We start from the raw sequence: 17,428 nt of genomic DNA on the forward strand, positions 1-17,428 counted from the left end.
AGAATGTGAGCAAGACGCCACACTGCCGCTGCCCGGTCTCCCAAGGGGGGGGGGGGTAATTACGGACAATAGAAATAATGGTTTCTGACTACAACCACTGCTGAATCACTCCGCAAATATTTATCAGGTGCCTAGCACTTGCAGGCACTGCGCCAGGGGCTGAGCTCACCGAGATAAACACACACACCATTTCTGCCCTTGATGAGAGGATTCACATGTTAAAGTTCCTGGTGACGTGCCAGAAAGTCCTCTCAGTCTGAGCGGAGACGTGGAAAGGGCTCTGAGCCGATCACTCATCCGCTGTCCTCCATCAAACGGGGTGAACAAGGGGATAAGAACTGTGGCGAATGGCCACAGGGACAAGGACCAACACACAAGAACACCCAAGCACGAGTCTCCGTAGGAGGGACAGCTGGTACCGGCCGGCCCTGAGGAAACAGGTCCCAGGTCCGCCAGAACTCCCTGCGGCAGCCGGCGCGCTCCAGTTCCGCTTCCGCGGGCAGGTTCACGCCGGCGGCCTTCCCTCACGCGCACGCTCCGGGGTAGAGGCGGAGAACGGAAGGGCGGGGGCGTGGCGAAGCGCCGGCTCGGTTGTCTCGGGCGCCGGGCGCAGGAGGCGGGGGCGCGCGCGCGTGCGCGGCGCTGCCGGCTGCGTACAGTAGTGACGGCCGCGCGGGAGCGGTCACATGACCGTAGCGGCTGCCTGTACAGTAAGAACCCAATATGGCAGCGGCGGTCGCAGTAGCAACGGCAGCAGGAGGACCGGCCGCCCCATAGACCCCCCCCGCGCAGCACCCCCGGCCGCTTCCTCTGCTTGGGCGCTCCTCCGGCCTGACTTCCCTTTTCTCCCACCTTTCCCGACACTGCGGGAAAAAAATAAAATAATAATAATAAGAAATAAAACCAGCGCAGGGCAGAGCAGGCAGGGAGGGCGGCCGGAGCCCGGACTCGGGAGCCTCCCAGTCAGTTCAAGACCCGACATGAGGGAAAAGGGCCGTAGGAAGAAGGGCAGGACCTGGGCGGAGGCCGCCAAGACGGTAAGGGGGAGGGAGCGAAGGGAAGGCCGGGGGGAGGGTTTCATTCCCTTGCCGTCCGCCAGTCGCAGGGGAAGGGAGGTCCCCTGGCCCCAGCGACCCCGGTTTGAGGGGGCAGCGGACCCCGCGGAGAGGGCGGCGGTTAGCGTCGGGGTGGCGGTCCCCGCGGGAATGGAGGCGCCCCGGCGGAAGGAGGTCGCGGCGGCGGGGCTGGCGGCTGCTCCCAGCGTCTGCGACGAGTCCTCTGGGTGTTTGGGGGCTGTTGTCTTGGGGGGTCGCGTCGTCGTCGCTCCCCGCTCTGTGGGAGCACCCCGACAGGGCGCGGGGCAGTCGTGTGTGGGTGCTCGCCGGATGACCGGCTCTTGTCCCCATGCTGCGGGCTGACGAGCACCCCCTCCTCTCCGTTGCATGCAGCCCGGAGCAGGCTGGTGCGTGCCTGCAGCCCCGGAGAGAAGAGGGGAGCGCTCCCGGCAGCCCGGCAGGATTGGCCCGCCGCGGCGGACCCGCCGTCCGGCCGCGAGCCCCCCTGTACCCCTCTGGCTCCCGGAGCCGACGCGAGGTCCCGAGGCTTTTGTTTTTGTTTGCTGTTGGGAGCCTGAAAGTGAAGGAGGTGTTTAGAAACGAAGTAACAGGTGGGACTTGTAGGATCTTTTTTTTCCTGTTTCCGTAGAGACCTACTCAGAACAAGGCAGCAATGCATGGCGGGACGTGTAGTTTGCTCGGCCTCCACTTGTCCGTCTCCAAAGTGGAGGTGGCCGCACCAAGTTGCCGTGGGTGTGCAAAGTGGATGCCCCCTCCTCCCCCGCCTCTCCTCCCCCTCGCCTCTCACTTTGTTGTAAAGAAGTTTTAGGCGTAGATTGAGACCGGTGCAATATTTAGGCTTACCGAGGACGTTTGCTGTGTTTGTAAAAAGCAACCATTAAAAGCGTAGAGATGACATGGGAGGAGGGAGTGAAGTAGATTTCGTCGTTGAGGGCGCGGCAGCCGCTCAGGGCTGGGAAGTGAGAGGCGCGCGGCCGCCAGCGGTGGGGTGTCCGGAATAACTCAGACAAGGTGGAGTTACGCTTCCAAGTGAGCGTGTGGGTGTGGAACGAGACTTTTCCCCCTCCCCAAATATTAAAATCATAAATTCTAAAGGACTGTAGTTAAGTACAAAGAAGAAAAATTTTTAAAATCCTGTATTTCCTCCTTAGGCTACGTCTTTTGACATTTTGATATACTGTTGCCTAGTCTTTTTTGTTTGCTTGCCTCCACACATCTTGGGTCATGCTATTTATTCAACCTTGTGCATTTGTTTTGTAAACCGGGGACATTTGTTTTGTAAACATTATGCATTAGGGGGTTGATGAGGCTTCAACCTGTCTTTCTGGTTTAGATGGATATGTGAAAAGTGGAAAAAATAAAGGCACTTGGAAGCTATTGAGTGTTTTACTGACAGTCCATCTTCATAAAATCAAAGAAATAAACGCTAAAAATGATTTTTTTTATGATGAAATTACCCCTTCACAGATAGCTTTCCTCATGAATTTTTCAAGACCTTTTCCTGTTTAATAAAAGAAGCTGGGTTAATTTTAATTATAGGTAAGCAGACGTCAACCCTAATTATGTTAATTAATGTTATGTTTCTAGGATCTTGAGAGTAGTTATTGAATTATGGTCTCTTTGGATAAAATAGCCTAATCATGGTGGTGACAGAAAGGAAGAATTAGTGTGACTCTAATCTGTTTCAGTTTTCTTATAATCAATTGCTATATTTGCACATTTCATTCCCTAACTGGTTGTTTTTGGATAGGTTTATTGAGGAAAATTGACACAGTGGCTCAACTGGCTAATCCTCATCTTGCAAGTGCCAGCATCCCATGTGGGCACTGGTATGTGTCCTGGCTGCTCCACTTTCCATCTAGCTCCCTGCTTGTAGCCCGGGAAAGCAGTGGGGGACGGCCTAAAGCCTTGGGACCTGCATCCATTCACATGGGAGACCCAGAAGCAGCAGCTCCTGGCTCCTGGTTTCGGATTGGCTCAGCTCCAGCCATTGTGACCACTTGGATAGTGAACCAGCATATGGAAGATCTTTGTATTTTTCTGTGTCTCCCTCTCTTATAAATCTACATTTCCAATAAAAATAGGAATTTAAGAAAATTACTTTGTTTATTTATTAATTTTATTGGAAAGTCAGATGTAGAGAGAAGAAGAGAGATAGAAAAGAAAATCTTCCCTCCACTGGTTCACTTCCCCTGTTGCCGCGACAGCTGGTGCTGAGCTGGTCTGAAACCAGGAGCCAGGAGTCTCTTCAGGGTTTCCCACATGGGTGCAGGGTCCCAAGGCTTTTGGGCAGTTCTCTTTCCCAGGCCACAAGCAGGGAGCTGGATGGGAAGTTGGGTGCCGGGACACGAACTGGTGCTCATAAGGGATCCCAGCCCATCTAAGGCAAGGACTTTAGCCAGTAGGCTACTACTTCAGTCAGGCCCATATATAAATCTTAAAATAATAATAATAAATAGAAGAGGACCAGGAGAAGTGATTGTAAGACTTAAAAGTACTTGAAAGGTAGAGTGACACAGAAAGAAGACAGTGATAGACAGATCTTTCCATCTGTGAGTTCACTCCCCAAATAGCTCCATTACCTGGGACTGACCCAGACTGAAGGCTGAATCTCCATCCGGGTCTCCCCCATGGGCAGCAGCCCAGTAAGAGGGAGCTGAATGTGAAGTGGCACAACCAGGACTCAAGCCAGTGCTCCAATATGGGGTGCTGATACTATGAGATAGCGCTGGCTCCAGCTTTTCCTACACATCACAGTATCAAATGTTTTAGGAGACAGTTTCAGAAAAGTAATAACAAAACTTTTATATCTTTTTAAGATTTATTTTATTTTATTGGAAAGTCAGGTATACAGAAAGGAGGAGAGACAGAGGAGGATCTTCCATCCGATGATTCACTCTCAAGTGGCCGCAACGGACGGAGCTGAGCCCATCTGAAGCCAGGAATATGGAGCCTCCTCTGAGTCTCCCATGTGGGTGCAGGGTCCCAAAGCTTGAACCATCCTTGACTGCTTTCCCAGGCCACAAGCAGGGAGCTGGATGGGAAGTGGAGCTGCCGGGATAAGAACTGATGCCCATATGGGATCCCGGCGCGTGTAAGGTGAGGACTTTAGCTGCTAGGCCACACCGCCAGGCCCAGTTTAGTATTTTTTAAAAAAGATTTCTTTAGGGGCCCGGCGGCGTGGCCTAGCAGCTAAAGTCCTCACCTTACACGCGCCGGGATCCCATATGGGCATCAGTTCTTATCCCGGAAGCTCCACTTCCCATCCAGCTCCCTGCCTGTGGCCTGGGAAAGCAGTTGAGGACGGCCCAATGCTTTAGGACACTGCACCCGTGTGGGAGACCCGGAAGAGGTTCCTGGTTCTTGGCTTTGGATCAGCGAAGCACCGACCCGTTATGGCTCACTTGGGGAGTGAATCATCGGATGAAGATCTTCCTCTCTGTCTCTCCTCCTCTCTGTATATCTGACTTTGTAATAAAAATAAATCTTTAAAAAAAAAATTTATTTATTTGAAAAGCAGTGATGGAGAACAGAGAGAAAGAGATACTGATTTTTCATTCACTCAGTATCTCTTTCAAATGGTTGTAATCAGAACTGGCCAGAGCCAGGAGCCAGGAACTCTATCTGGATCTCCTACATGCTTGACAGGGTTACAAGTAGTTGGGCCTTCTTCTGCTTTCCAGGGCACTTTAGCGGAAGCAGAGCTGGACTTGAACCAGGCTGTAGGCATCCCTGCTTAATATCTATTTCCAGTTTAGTATTTTTAGTGCAGTGTGATTTCTGTTTTTAGTGTTGTTTACATGTTATTGAGTGTACAGTGTTTAGAATTCTTCACATATGACTTAAAATCATTTTATTTGCCTTAAATTGAGTTTTTAATAAAGGCTCATTCTTTTTGAGAAGTTGATAAGTAGATTTTTTTTTGTCTTTTAAGGATTTATTTTATTTGAAAGCATTACAGAGAGGAGAAACAAGAGAGAGAAAGAGTGAGATTGAGATCCATCTTTCCATTTGCTTGTTTACTCCCTAAGTAGGTGCAGTGCCGGGCTGGGCCTGTCCAAAGCCGGGAGCTTCTTTCAGATGCCCACTGCTTTCCCGGACCATGGCAGGGAGCTGGATTGGACTCAGAACAGCTAGGACTTGAGCCAGTACCCATAAAAGGGATGCCAGTACTGCTGCTGGAGGCTTAGACTACTATGCCATGACTTCCTGCCCCCAGAAATTGACATGTGATTGTAATAGACGCGTGTAAAGTGTAAATTCTGGAGGTGTCACTGTGGTGGACATGGATTAAGTTGGATCCTACATACTGAGCTAGTGAAAATAGTTACTTACTGAAATTAACTGTGATTGATAGTTTGTTAAATATAGTCCTCTGTACTTCTTATCCCAAATATACAAAAAGGTATGCTTACATGAGCTTGTCATGAAGTACTGTAACTGCTTTCCTTTATGAACATGTGGCTGTCTTTTCAGGCCATTACTTAAATGTCTTTCATTCTCTAACGGCTTTATAATACTCCATTTTTAAATTTAGGCATTATTTAAAAATTAGCCTATGATTATTGGGCATACAGGTCATAAATGTGTCCCCATCTCCTGCCTCCAGCTTGTAGCATATACTTCACTGTGGGGCCAGTGTGGTGGTGAATTAGTTGTGTCTTTGCAGCGCCAGCATCCCATATGGGTGCTGGTTTAAGTCCTGGCTGGGTCGCTTCCAATCTAGCTTCCTGCTTATTATGACCTAGGAAAGCATCAGAGATTGGCTGAAGTCCTTTGGTCCCTGCACCCTTGTGGGAGCTTCAGAGGAGGCTCCTGGCTTTGTATTGGCTCAGCTCTAGCCACTGGGGCCATTTGGGGAGTGAATCAGTGGATGGAAAATCTCTTCTCTCCTTTTTGTGACACTACCTTTCAAATAAAAATAAAGTAAATGTTTAAAAAAAGACTTTACTGCATACATCTGAGCATGTATGAATTTATGAGTTTTCGTGGATCGAACAGTTAGGATAGAGTATGTGAACTTGTTATCCTTTTAAGTCTTTCAAACTTGACACCAATTTATATTGTCTTCTAAAAATGTGAAAGTTGCTACTTTCCCCCTTTTTTCTAGTTGAAAGGGTGTATCTATTTATCTGTCTATACACGTATATATGTGTGTGTGTGTGTGTGTATACACAAACGGCCCCAACACCCAAGGCTGGGCCAGACTGAAGCTGGGAACCAACAACTCCAGCCAGGGATCCCATATTGGTGGCAGGGGCCCTTTGCCATTTGTTGCTGCCTTCCCAGGCATATTAGCAAGAAACTGCATCTGAAGCAGACCAACCTGGACTCAGACCAGCACTGTGACAAAGTGTACTGGTGTCACAAGAGGTGGTTTAATGGTTTAATTTGCTGACCCACAGTGCCAGCCTCAGGGTTCTATCAGTCTTGCTGTTTGATGTTTTAATATAATAGCAAAACAGTTTTGGTGGTGGTTTGTTTAGGAGAACTTAATGAAAATGTTTTATGTTGGTACTCCTCAGGGTGGAAAACACTAGTCACTGGTATTTGGCCATTTGTCCACTAAAAAAGGGCCTGCAGTGACTGAGGAACTGATTTTTATTTCACTGGTACTACATTACATAATCACATTTGGCCAGTGGCTGCCATTGCTATTACTCCAGATGTGAAATAATTTCTGGTGCTTATTGACTGTTTTCTTCACTTATATCTTCACATCTTTCGCCCTTTTCCTCTGTTGCTTCCTCTTCTTTTTCACACTGATCTCTGAGAATGCTGGGTAGATGAAGGAAGCCCTCTGTCCTTCGTGTTGATCTTTTCCCCAGTTTTGTCTTTTGATTTAACTTAAGATCTTTTGTTGTTGCTGCTCATGTTTAATGTTAAATGTAAACAAAATTGCCTTTTGTATTTTGCAGTCTTTAGGACCTATTAAGAAAAGTTTCTCCCTCAAAGATGCTAAGTACTTTTAAGATAATGTTGGTCCTGAAGGTCTGTCTTTCCTGTATAAAATGTCTATTTTGGACAAATAGGGGGAAATTTCTGTTTTTGTACCTGTGAGTCTTTGTGCCCTAGAAAGTAGAAACTTTGTTTAAAAATGTTTCTGTCTTGCAGAGCATAACCGAATTTCTTGCTTTTGTATGTGTTTTAAAAATTGAAGACAGAAGATTTGTTTTCTGTTACAAACTAGTCAGCTATAATTAGGTTTTGTTTGAAGTCTGGTTGAATATCGCTTTGTGAAAGAAAATTATTTTGAGAGACACTAGGATATTTGCCTGCAAAGACTCCTTGGAGTTGCATTTGGATATTGAGAAATGCCTGTGGTCATTCTTGCTTCTGAACTTGCTCAACTGGATAAAATAGGCTTGTGGTAAAAGTGTATTGTACTTGGTCCTGTGCATCAGAGGGCTGTAAAACTTATTAATTAATTAATGTATTCTCCAAGTTGATCCATCTTTTGGCAAAAAAAAATGCTGTTAAGGACCTTTTATTTGGCAGTTTTTTAGTCAGTGACTAGCAGTTGCCACTACATTCCTGATGGACTTCATTGAGCTCACAGCTGTGATGGCTGCACATCATTGTAAATCTTTAACTCACTGATGTTTGAATTATTCAGTGGTTGGTTTAGTCATATTCAGTTTCAAATAGAGTTGAGTGGTGTTAGTGACTGACTTCTAAATGGTAGCACAGCATAGTGTTTTACTGTTTTTTGACTGGTTTTCTTTCTGATGTGAGAGTTTCTGACAAACTGCAATTTTAAAATGAATACCCATGACACATATGCAAGGTTTTCTTTTTTGTGTGTATATTTTGTATGTTTGTGTCAAAATGTGAAAGGATAGTGCACAGATAAAGTTAATAGAGAAATAACTTTCATACATATCCTTAATAACCCATGAAAGACAAAATGGGGAAAAAAGTGGGCTTTTAAAATGGCAGCTTGGGAGTAACCATAACAATAACTATGGACCCTGTTTAAGAAAATGACATAATTGTTAGCTGGTGGTTGAACACAGACTTTGAGTCATGCGAATCTGGATTTGATCTATATTATTTGTTGTATCAACTTGGACAAGTTATTTAAACCAGGGCTCACACATCAATATGCAGAAGAATCATTTAGAAGTCTTGGTATAATGCAGATTTTAAAATTAAAAAAGAAACTTAGAAAAATTTTTTTGGAATGCAAAACAGGAGAGGGCTAGCTTCCTTATGCTAATTCGTTACGCCTGCAGTAGACAGGACTGGGCCAGGCCAAAGTCAGGAGCTTGGAACTCAATCTAGGCCTCCCATATGGGTGAGTAGGCCCCAAGTACCTAGACCTTTGCCTCCTGCCTTTGAAAGGTGCACATTAGCGGGAAGCTGGAATTAGAAGCAGAGCTGGGACTTGAACCCAGGCATTTGGATATTGGGTGTGAATATCTGAAGCATAGTTTTAACTGCTGTGCCAAATGCCCACTCCCATAATGCAGATTTTGATTGAGATTTTGTGCTGCGGTGTGGCTGGAGAGTCTGCACATTTCCAGGTAAAGCTGCTGTTCCAGTATAAGAATCATATTTAGAGTTGAAAAGCTTTATGCTATCTATATCTAAATTTTTCAATCTTGGGCCCGGCAGCATGGCCTAGCAGCTAAAGTCCTCGCCTTGAACGCCCTGGGATCCCATGTGGGCGCCAGTTCTAATCCCGGCAGCTCCACTTCCCATCCAGCTCCCTGCTTGTGGCCTGGGAAAGCAGTAGAGGATGGCCCAAAGATTTGGGACCCTGGAAGTGGGAGACCTGGAAGAGGTCCCAGGTTCCCGGCTTCGGATTAGCACAGCACCGGCCGTTGCGCTCACTTGGGGAGTGAATCATTGGACGGAAGATCTTGCTCTCTGTGTCTCCTCCTCTCTGTATAACCGACTTTGTAATGAAAATAAAATAAATCTTTAAAAAAGTAATAAAATAAATTTTTCAGTCTTACTGGAAAATGGAGATTATCATGAAATCTTACTTGGAGTGTTAAGTGATAAGATGATACTATGGGAAGGGGCCAGCATTGTGTGCAGTGAGTTAAGCCACCATCTGTGATGCCAGCATCCCTTATGGCTGCTGATTCATGCCTTGGCCATTTCATTTTCCATTTAGCTTCCTGCTAATGGGCTTGGGAAAGCAGTGGCGGATGGCCCAAGACATTTGGCCCCTGCTTCTATGTTGGGAGACCTGGAAAAAATCCTGGTTTCCTGGCTTTGGTCTGGCCCAGCTCTGGCTATGAAAGCCATCTGGGGAGTGAGCCAGCAGATGGAGAATCTCTTGCTGTTAACTCTGCCTTTCAAATAAATAAATAAGTAAATCTTCAGTAAAAAAAAATATGGAAGCCAGCATGGTAGCTCCGCTGGTTAACCCTCTTACTGCAGGCACCAGCATCCCATATGCGTAGCAGTTTATGTCCTGGCTGCTCCACTTCCTTTCCAGCTCCCTGCTTTTGGTCTGGGAAAGCAGAGAAGGACAGCTCAAGGCCTTTGGGCCCCGCACCACCCCTGGGAGACCTGGAAGAAACTCCTGGCTCCTGGCTTCAGATCAGTTCAGTTCTCGCCTTTACAGCCGCTTGGGGAGTGAACCAGTGCAAGACTTTCTGTCTTCTTTCTCTCTGTAAATCTGCCTTTCCAATAAAGATAAAATAAGTTGTATGAAAAATGCTAGTGTGGGTCTAGCGTGGTAACTTAGCAGCTAAGGTCCTTGCATTGCATGCATCAGATCCCATATAGGCTCTGGTTCCAATCCTGGTGGCCCCGCTTCCCATCCAGCTCTGTGCTTGTGGCCTGGGAAAGCAGAGGAAAACGGCCAAAGGCTTTGGGACTCTGCACCCGCATGAGAGACCCAGAAGAGGCTTCTGGCTTTTGACTTCAGATCAGCTTAGTTCTAGCCATTGTGAATGCTTGGGGAGTGAATCAACAGACAGAAGATCTTTGTTTCTCCTCTCTATATCTGACTTTCCAATAAAAATAAGATACATCTTAAAAAAAAAAAGAAAAATATACTGGTATATTGTAAGCATTTTTAATATTGCTGAAAATGTAACAAATGGATCATTTTATGTTTTTAATGAGAAAAATAAATGTAAATAAGTAAAAATATTATGAAGGTGTTTTTTGAGTCTGGTGAATAGCTTAGTGGCTAAATCCTCGCCTTGCATGCATTGGGATCCCATATGGGTGTTGGTTTGTGTCCCAGGCTGCTCCACTTCCCATCCAGCTCCCTGCTTGTGGCCTGGGAAAGCAGTCGAGGACGGCCCAAAGCCTTTGGACCCTGCATCTGCATGGGAGACCTGGAGGAGGTTCCTGGCTCCTGACTTCAGATTGGCTTGGCTCCAACTGTTGTAGTCTTTCTGTCTCTTTGTATATCTGCTTTTCCAAATAAATAAATAAAATATTTTAAAAAAAGATTTATTTATTTTTGTTGGAAATGCAGATATACAGAGAGGAGGAGAGACAGGGAGGAAGATCTTCCGTCTGATGATTCATTCCCCAAGTGGCTACAACGGCTGGTGCTGCGCTGATCTGAAGCTAGGAGTTTGAAGAAGTTCAAAGGGAGAGTTTCAGGGACCCCTGTTTTTTTTTTTTTTTTTTTTTTTTTTTTTTTTGCTGTCTCTTTCCTGAGTCAGGGTCGAATCCCGCAGAGATCTGACAGAGCCATGAACATCACACCTCCTCAGTAGACCCTCCACATGGGGCTGCACTGCTTTGTCCAGCTCCTCCCGTCAAGTGTGAGTCTGTGTTTCTCATCTTTCTTCTCTTTTGGTTTTAAAGACTTACTTATTTTTATTTGAAAGGCCAGTCTACGGAGAGAAAGAGAGGCAGAGAGAAAGATCTTCTGCCCACTGGTTCACTCAAGTGGCCACAATAGCCAAAGTTGTGGTGATCTGAAGCCAGGGACCTCTTTGTGGGTCTCCAACATGGTGTAAATGTCCGAGGTCTGGAGCCATCCTCTGCCTTCCAGGGCCATAAACAGAGCAGCATTGAAATAGAGCAGTTGAAACGCAAACTGGTGCCTGTACGAGATGCGAGCGCTGCAGGTGGAGGATTAGCATGTTATACCACTGTGCCGGCCCTTCTAAAGCACATTTTAAGAAATGAATTAATCATACAGATATATAGCTTTGACAAAGAGAATTCTAAGATATTGCAGGATTCCTGTTCCTTTGAGGGTTGGACTTGTGAATGTGGTGGGGTATAACTGTAATTCGGTTATGTTCTACAGCAAAGATGAAGGGATTTTGCAGAGGTAATTAGATTTGACTTTAATCAAAGGGGTGAGCCTGCCTGTCAGGTAAGCTCTTTTAACAGGGTCTAGAGGCCAGAGAAAAGAGATTTGAAGCAAGAAGAGGTACTTCTTAAGACCTTGAAAAGAAACAAGTGGCCATGTTGTGAACTGCCTGTGTAGAGGTCAAATGGCAGGGAGCGGCAGGCAGTCCCTAGCTGCTGTGTGCCTCGTGGCCGAGAGCCAGAAAGGCAACATCCTGTGTCCTACAGCCAAAAAGTCCCGAGGTCTGCCAAGAACTGCAGAGCTTGGGGTGAGACCTCACACCTCGGATGAGCTCACAGCCTCAGCTGATGTTTTGATTGTAACCCAGTAAGATTTTAAGCCAGCTAATGTGCCCAGAACCCTGGCACATGAACTGTGAAATTTGAGTTGTTTTAACCTCAGTAAATAGTAAGGCTTGTAATCATAAATAAAATGAATTCATGCTGTTGAAGATACATAATAGCAAATTGCTAGTAGTACTACATTTTGGGCGAGTCAGGAGCTGGGTTGGACTCTGAGAAGTTTGACCTGGGTATTCAAGGATAGTGGATAAAACCTTTACAGGTGTCTGAAAAATAAGGGCATTCCAGATAAGGAAGGCTGAACAGCACTGGGTCTGCTTGACTCATGGTCAGTTTACCCTTGACCGTTATGCATTGTGAAGGCAGATAAACCCAGAAAAGTTAGATTGGGGCCAAATGTAAAGGGTTGTAAAAGTTGGGCTGACAGCTAGGTGTAATGAAGAATTTTATGTGGAAGATAGCATTGTGTGTGTTTTGAGAAGATTGGACCATTTTTAGGATTTTTTGGTAGGAGTCTGGGAAACCTCGTGTGAAGAAGTACAAATTTATTGTCCTTATTTTTCTAATTTCATATTTATTTTAATTACTTTTTTTTTTGCTAAAGACTTTTTTTTTTTTTTTAATTTGGAAAGGCAGATTTACACAGAGACGGGGAGACAGAGAGAAAAATTTTCTGTCTGCTGGTTCACTCCCCAAGTGGCTGCAGTGGCTGGAGCTGAGCCTATTTGAAGCTGGGAGTCAGGCGCTTCTCCTAAGTCTCTCACGTGGATGCAGGATCCCAAGGCTTTGGACCATCCACTTCTGCCTTCCCAGGCCACAAGCAGGGAGCTGGATAGGAAGTGGAGCAGCCTGGGACACGAACCCATGCCCATATGGAATCCTGGGGGTTGCAAGATGAGGATGTAGTAGCTAGACTATTGCACCGGGCCCTCCTTTTTGAATTACTCTTAACCCATGCACATTTTCTGATGGAAGCCATCAGAATCTGTCAGTTTCCTAAAATTTTCACATATACAAGGATACTTCAGAAAGTTCTTGGGAAGTCGAATGAGTTAAGAGATGTTTATTTTGGTGGAAGTTTGTTTTTTTGTTTGTTTGTGTTTTAAAGTTTTATTTCAGTCCCAGTGCAATGGCTCAATCGCTAAATCTCTTACCTTGGAAGTGCTGGGATTGCATATGGGCGCTGGTTCGTTTCTTGCAGTTCCACTTCCCATCCAGCTCCCTGCGTGTGGCCTGGGAAAGCAGTGGAGGACAGCCCAAAGTCTTAGGACCCTGCACTCATCTTGGAGACCCGGAAGAGGCTCCTGGCTTGGGATCAGCTCATCTCTTGCTGTTGGGGCCATTGTGACCGCTTGGGAAGTGAACCAGCAGATGGAAGATCTTTTTCTCTGGCTCGTCTTGTCTGTGTAAATCTGATCAACCTTCCTAATGAAACAAATAAATCTTTAAAAATTTGTACTCATTTGTTCGAAAGGCAAAGTTATATAGAGAAGAGAGGGAGAGACAGAGCTCTTTCATCTGCAGGTTCTCTCCTAAAATGGCTGCAATGGCCAGCTCTGGGCTGGTCAGAAGCCAGAAGCTTCCTCCACATGTGGGTACAGGGGCCCAGTGCTTGGTTCATACTCTGCTCCTTTCCCAGGTACATTTGCAGTGAGCTGGATCGGAAGTGGAACAACTGAGACTCAAACCAGTGCCTGTATGGGATACTAGCACTGTACGAGGCAGCTTTATCTACTGTACCACAGTGCTGCTCAGTTTCCTGCCCTTTCCCCAGTTTTCCAAATATGTATAGAAGGGTCTTCAGAAAGTTCATGGAAAATGTATATGATCAAAAACTATGCATGAATTCCATTTTTTGGTGCCAAAATAATCTGTTAATTCAATTTTACTTAAACTTTTTTTTTTTTAAGATTTATTTATTTTATTACAAAGTCAGATATACAGAGAGGAGGAGAGACAGAGAGGAAGATCTTCCGTCCGATGATTCACTCCCCAAGTGAGCCGCAACGGCCGGTACGCGCCGATCCGAAGCCGGGAACCTGGAACCTCTTCCGGGTCTCCCACACGGGTGCAGGGTCCCAAAGCATTGGGCCATCCTTGACTGCTTTCCCAGGCCACAAGCAAGGAGCTGGATGAGAAGTGGAGCTGCCGGGATTAGAACCGGCGCGCATATGGGATCCCGGTGCGTTCAAGGCGAGGACTTTAGCCGCTAGGCCATGCCGCTGGGCCCTAAACTTTTTGAAGTACTCATTCAAGAGGCCCTGGAATGCTGTTCAACACAGTATCCTGCCATTCTTTAAGGAAACAGCAATGCAAAACTTTGTCCCCAGTTACTCTAGCACATTTTCATTTTTCTTTTTCTCTGTATTTCTGAAGCACTGTTCTTCCCATAGCACTGTCTTCTTCACTGCTTGTTTCAGGTGGTAACTGCATCCGGGCGGGTGTTGCCCAACTCCAAGGCAACCATTCCCGTGTGTTCAGGGGATTACTGCTTGTCAGAGTTAGACACCACAGTGGCTTTGGGAGTCATGGTATCTTTTGTTAAAACAGGATTCAATGTTGATATACATTTCTGGAAACGATTACAGACATTTTTGCCAGAAGAAAACCGCTACTGGTTTGTGATATAAAAGTCACACCTTGAGAATAGGTGTTAGTCTGTCATTCTCAGTTCTGTTTTCTAGCAGGCAAGAGGCAGCAAATGAATAAGGTTGAATGAAAATGTTTCTCAAACTAGGTTTCTGGTTTGCCTTCCTGGAGTTTGTAGTTCAGTTTACAACATTCTGAAAGTTATCTGAAGTGGTTCAGATTTTATGCTTTCATAATGATCTTATGACTTGCCTTGTGATTTTGTTGTTTGTTTTATTGGAGTAGGCGGATTGAATAGTGAAATGATACATTTGTACAAAGGGAAGGTCACAGTTGTCATCATGTGCATTAATAGAATGCAGGTTTCACCATAGTTGGACTTGGAAGCTAGGGGCATGTGTTGTCTACAGACACATCTCACAAGTTCTTGTGCATTAGTGGTTAAGACCAGGCTGGCGTAGTTATCTGTAATATTTTTATTTAAAATGAAAGTTCATTGTTTTGCTTTTGTTTATAAAAGGTATTTTTGTGCTTGTATAAGAGAAATAAATGATTTATAGTTTTTTTTTTAGTGTTGTGTGTCTGTCTTAATGTAAAGTTAACATGGAGAGGGAGGGATCCTGAGATCTTTTTTGTTTCTTTAAATATTCGTGTCTGATAGTCTAATGGGTGATTTCTCTGATTTGTAAGAGAATACCATGTGTTTAAAACTAAATATTCTCAGGAGTTGTGTGTGTGTGTGTGTGTGCATTTAGTTATTCATCTTTTAATTTTATTTTAGTATTTATTATAAAGGTTAGGGAGTTGCAGACCCATGTGGGCCTCTTTTTAGGATGAAGAGGGTTGGGGTGGGGTGGGGGAGGTGGGTAACATGATTCAGTTTTCTCTCCTGTGTCCATATTGGGGAAGGGGAAAGGAGGAGGAAAGGGTCCTGAAGATGTTACCTGAGTGGCCTTGATTCTTCTGAGAAGTTGTCAGCTTTGTTGCAGCAGAGGCCTGTTGGCTGTCCTAGGTGTTTATTATAGAGCTTGGCCTGGAGTGTTGTTCAGTCCCTGCTTCTTTCCATCTTCTGATGAGGTACTCCAAATCTTTTGGCTTAGATGAGCCAGCTATTTTCTTTTGTGTTCTTTTGGGTATGCTTTTTATTCTTGCATGAGGTGGCTGAGTCCTGCAACATTTGCGCTGGAGTTGGACCGCATGTGGATGTGAATTTCCCTTAGGATGGGGATTGGATGCAGTTGTCCAGTTGGGAAGGCCTCTAAGGAATCGAAGCTGCTGGGTTCTCAGATCTTGCTCTAGAGTGTGCCAGCTGGTGCTCTAGAGTGTGCCAGCTGGTGCAGTATCAGGCTCATTTTGCCTCCTTCACCATACAGTGTATGTACTGTACGCAGTGGGTGCAGCTACCTGGGTCTACCCAATAGCCTGGATCTCACTTACACTGGTGGGTACTGCAGTTTACCCTAGCCCAACACAGCCTGCCCCCAGACATTGCTCTCCCATGTACTCTTAGATGTGGTAGCCTAGTCGGGGCAACCTCTACGAACTCCTAATGTGCCCACCCTGAACCTTGGTTGTTCTACATGCTGGCAGGTCTGCTCCCTAGTCCAGCCTGGTTATTCCTTAGCTCTGGCTTACATATATGCCAGTGAGGGCTGCAGCCTATTTCAGCCTCGCCTGCCCCCAGTCCCGGCTCTTTCATGAGTGGTGGGTGCTGCAGTCCAGCCTGGTGTGGCCTGTCCTCATCCCTGGCACTTGTCAGAGGATGCTGCAGCCCAGCCTGGTCTGCCCCCAGTCCCATCTTTTTGTCTGGTGAGTGCAATAGCCTGGCTTAGCCCAGCCTATCTTAGCTCCAGCTTTTGTGTGCACTATCTTAGCTCAGCCTGTCTGTAGCACTGCCTCTTGCATGCACTGGTAGGTGCTGCAGCCTAGCAGGGTGTTCCCAAGGATCCCCTGCCAGGTCTGTCCCCAGCCATGGTTCTTAGTCTTGAGTAGCTACCTCCAACCTTGACACCTACTTTTGGGTGCTTCAACCTAGCCTGGCCTGGCCCACCTCAGTCCCAGGTCTCACTGGTGGGTGCTATGGTCTGGCCTAGCCTAGTCTAGCCTGCCCTCCAGCCCTGGCTTTTGTGTGTTCCCATGCCCAAGCTGGTGTGGTTCTGCCTGCAGCCCTGACAAGTTGCCAGTGGTTGCTGCACCCTAGCCTGGCCTGGTCTGCCCCAGCTTTTGTGTGTGTGAGCAGATTTGGCTTCACTAGAGGCCCTGTTGATTCCCCCTTCTGATCCACTCCATCTCACTTCCGTCCATTACCAGTAGGTACAGTGACCCAGTCTGCAGAAGTCCCTAGAAACCATTTTTATACATGCCAAGCCCTCAGTAGCCCCCATTTCAGTCTGTCCCCATCCTCCCCAACCCCAACCCCTAGCAATGCACAGTTCCCCAGTGAGCACATGTGCTCGTGGTGATGTTTGTAGGGTGGTTCTGGCTGGCATGTGCCTGTGGTGGCACAATGGGCACTCCACTCCCTTACCCCTAGATCTTTAAAAAAAAAGAGTAGGCATCTGTTTTGGCACACTGGTATGGTTAACACAGAGTTGCCATTAACCAGGCCCAGGATGCCTGCCAGCTATTGGGTGCTTTTCTCCCAGCAATGTAACACTTGCCTAGGCAGGACTTTGCCTCTGTAGGGGTACAAGTTTTATTTTGTATTTCATTTTTATTTCATCAGAATGTGAAAACTTAGAGAGTCATACTTTACGTTTTTGGTTTTTGTTTTTTTAAACATTGATTTGTGTGAAAGCAAAGTCAGAGAGAGGGAAAGACAAAGTGATGTGTTTCATTCTCTGAATGGCCCCAGTGGGGCAGGACAGGCCGAACCAGGAACTGGAACTCTGGTGTCTTATGTGGGTGGGGTGTGCCAAAGCACTCTTGCTGGCCTGGGTGTACTAGCAGGGAACTGGATCAGAAGTGGGACAACCAGAACTTGCGCTGTTGCATACATGGGATGCTGGTATACCAGGCAGCAACTTAATGAGCCGAGCCATAGCGCTGGCCCCAGCCTTTGAGTTTTGAAAGTCACCTGCCTCCAAAAATCTCACAGGCTTTTGAAGTCCTTTTTTTTTCCATTTTCATTTTGCTTGCTTAGTTAATGTAGTTTGTACAATGGATTTCACCGTCCCTCC

At 46.2% G+C, this 17,428-nt stretch overlaps 1 protein-coding gene across 2 annotated transcripts in view; it reads left to right on the top strand.

The window, feature by feature from the left end:
* Positions 1–234: 234 nt before the first annotated feature.
* Positions 235–17,428, top strand: part of ASXL2 (ASXL transcriptional regulator 2) — a 138,051-nt gene continuing 120,857 nt past the window's right edge. For both annotated transcript variants that reach the window (XM_058668183.1, XM_058668184.1), the window contains exon 1: positions 235–1,037. In XM_058668183.1, the coding sequence (XP_058524166.1) occupies positions 687–1,037 (351 nt within the window). In that variant the 5' untranslated portion in view covers positions 235–686. The remainder of the gene's footprint in view (positions 1,038–17,428) is intronic.

Source organism: Ochotona princeps, chromosome 8, assembly GCF_030435755.1.
Source record: "Ochotona princeps isolate mOchPri1 chromosome 8, mOchPri1.hap1, whole genome shotgun sequence".
Lineage (NCBI taxonomy): Eukaryota > Metazoa > Chordata > Mammalia > Lagomorpha > Ochotonidae > Ochotona > Ochotona princeps.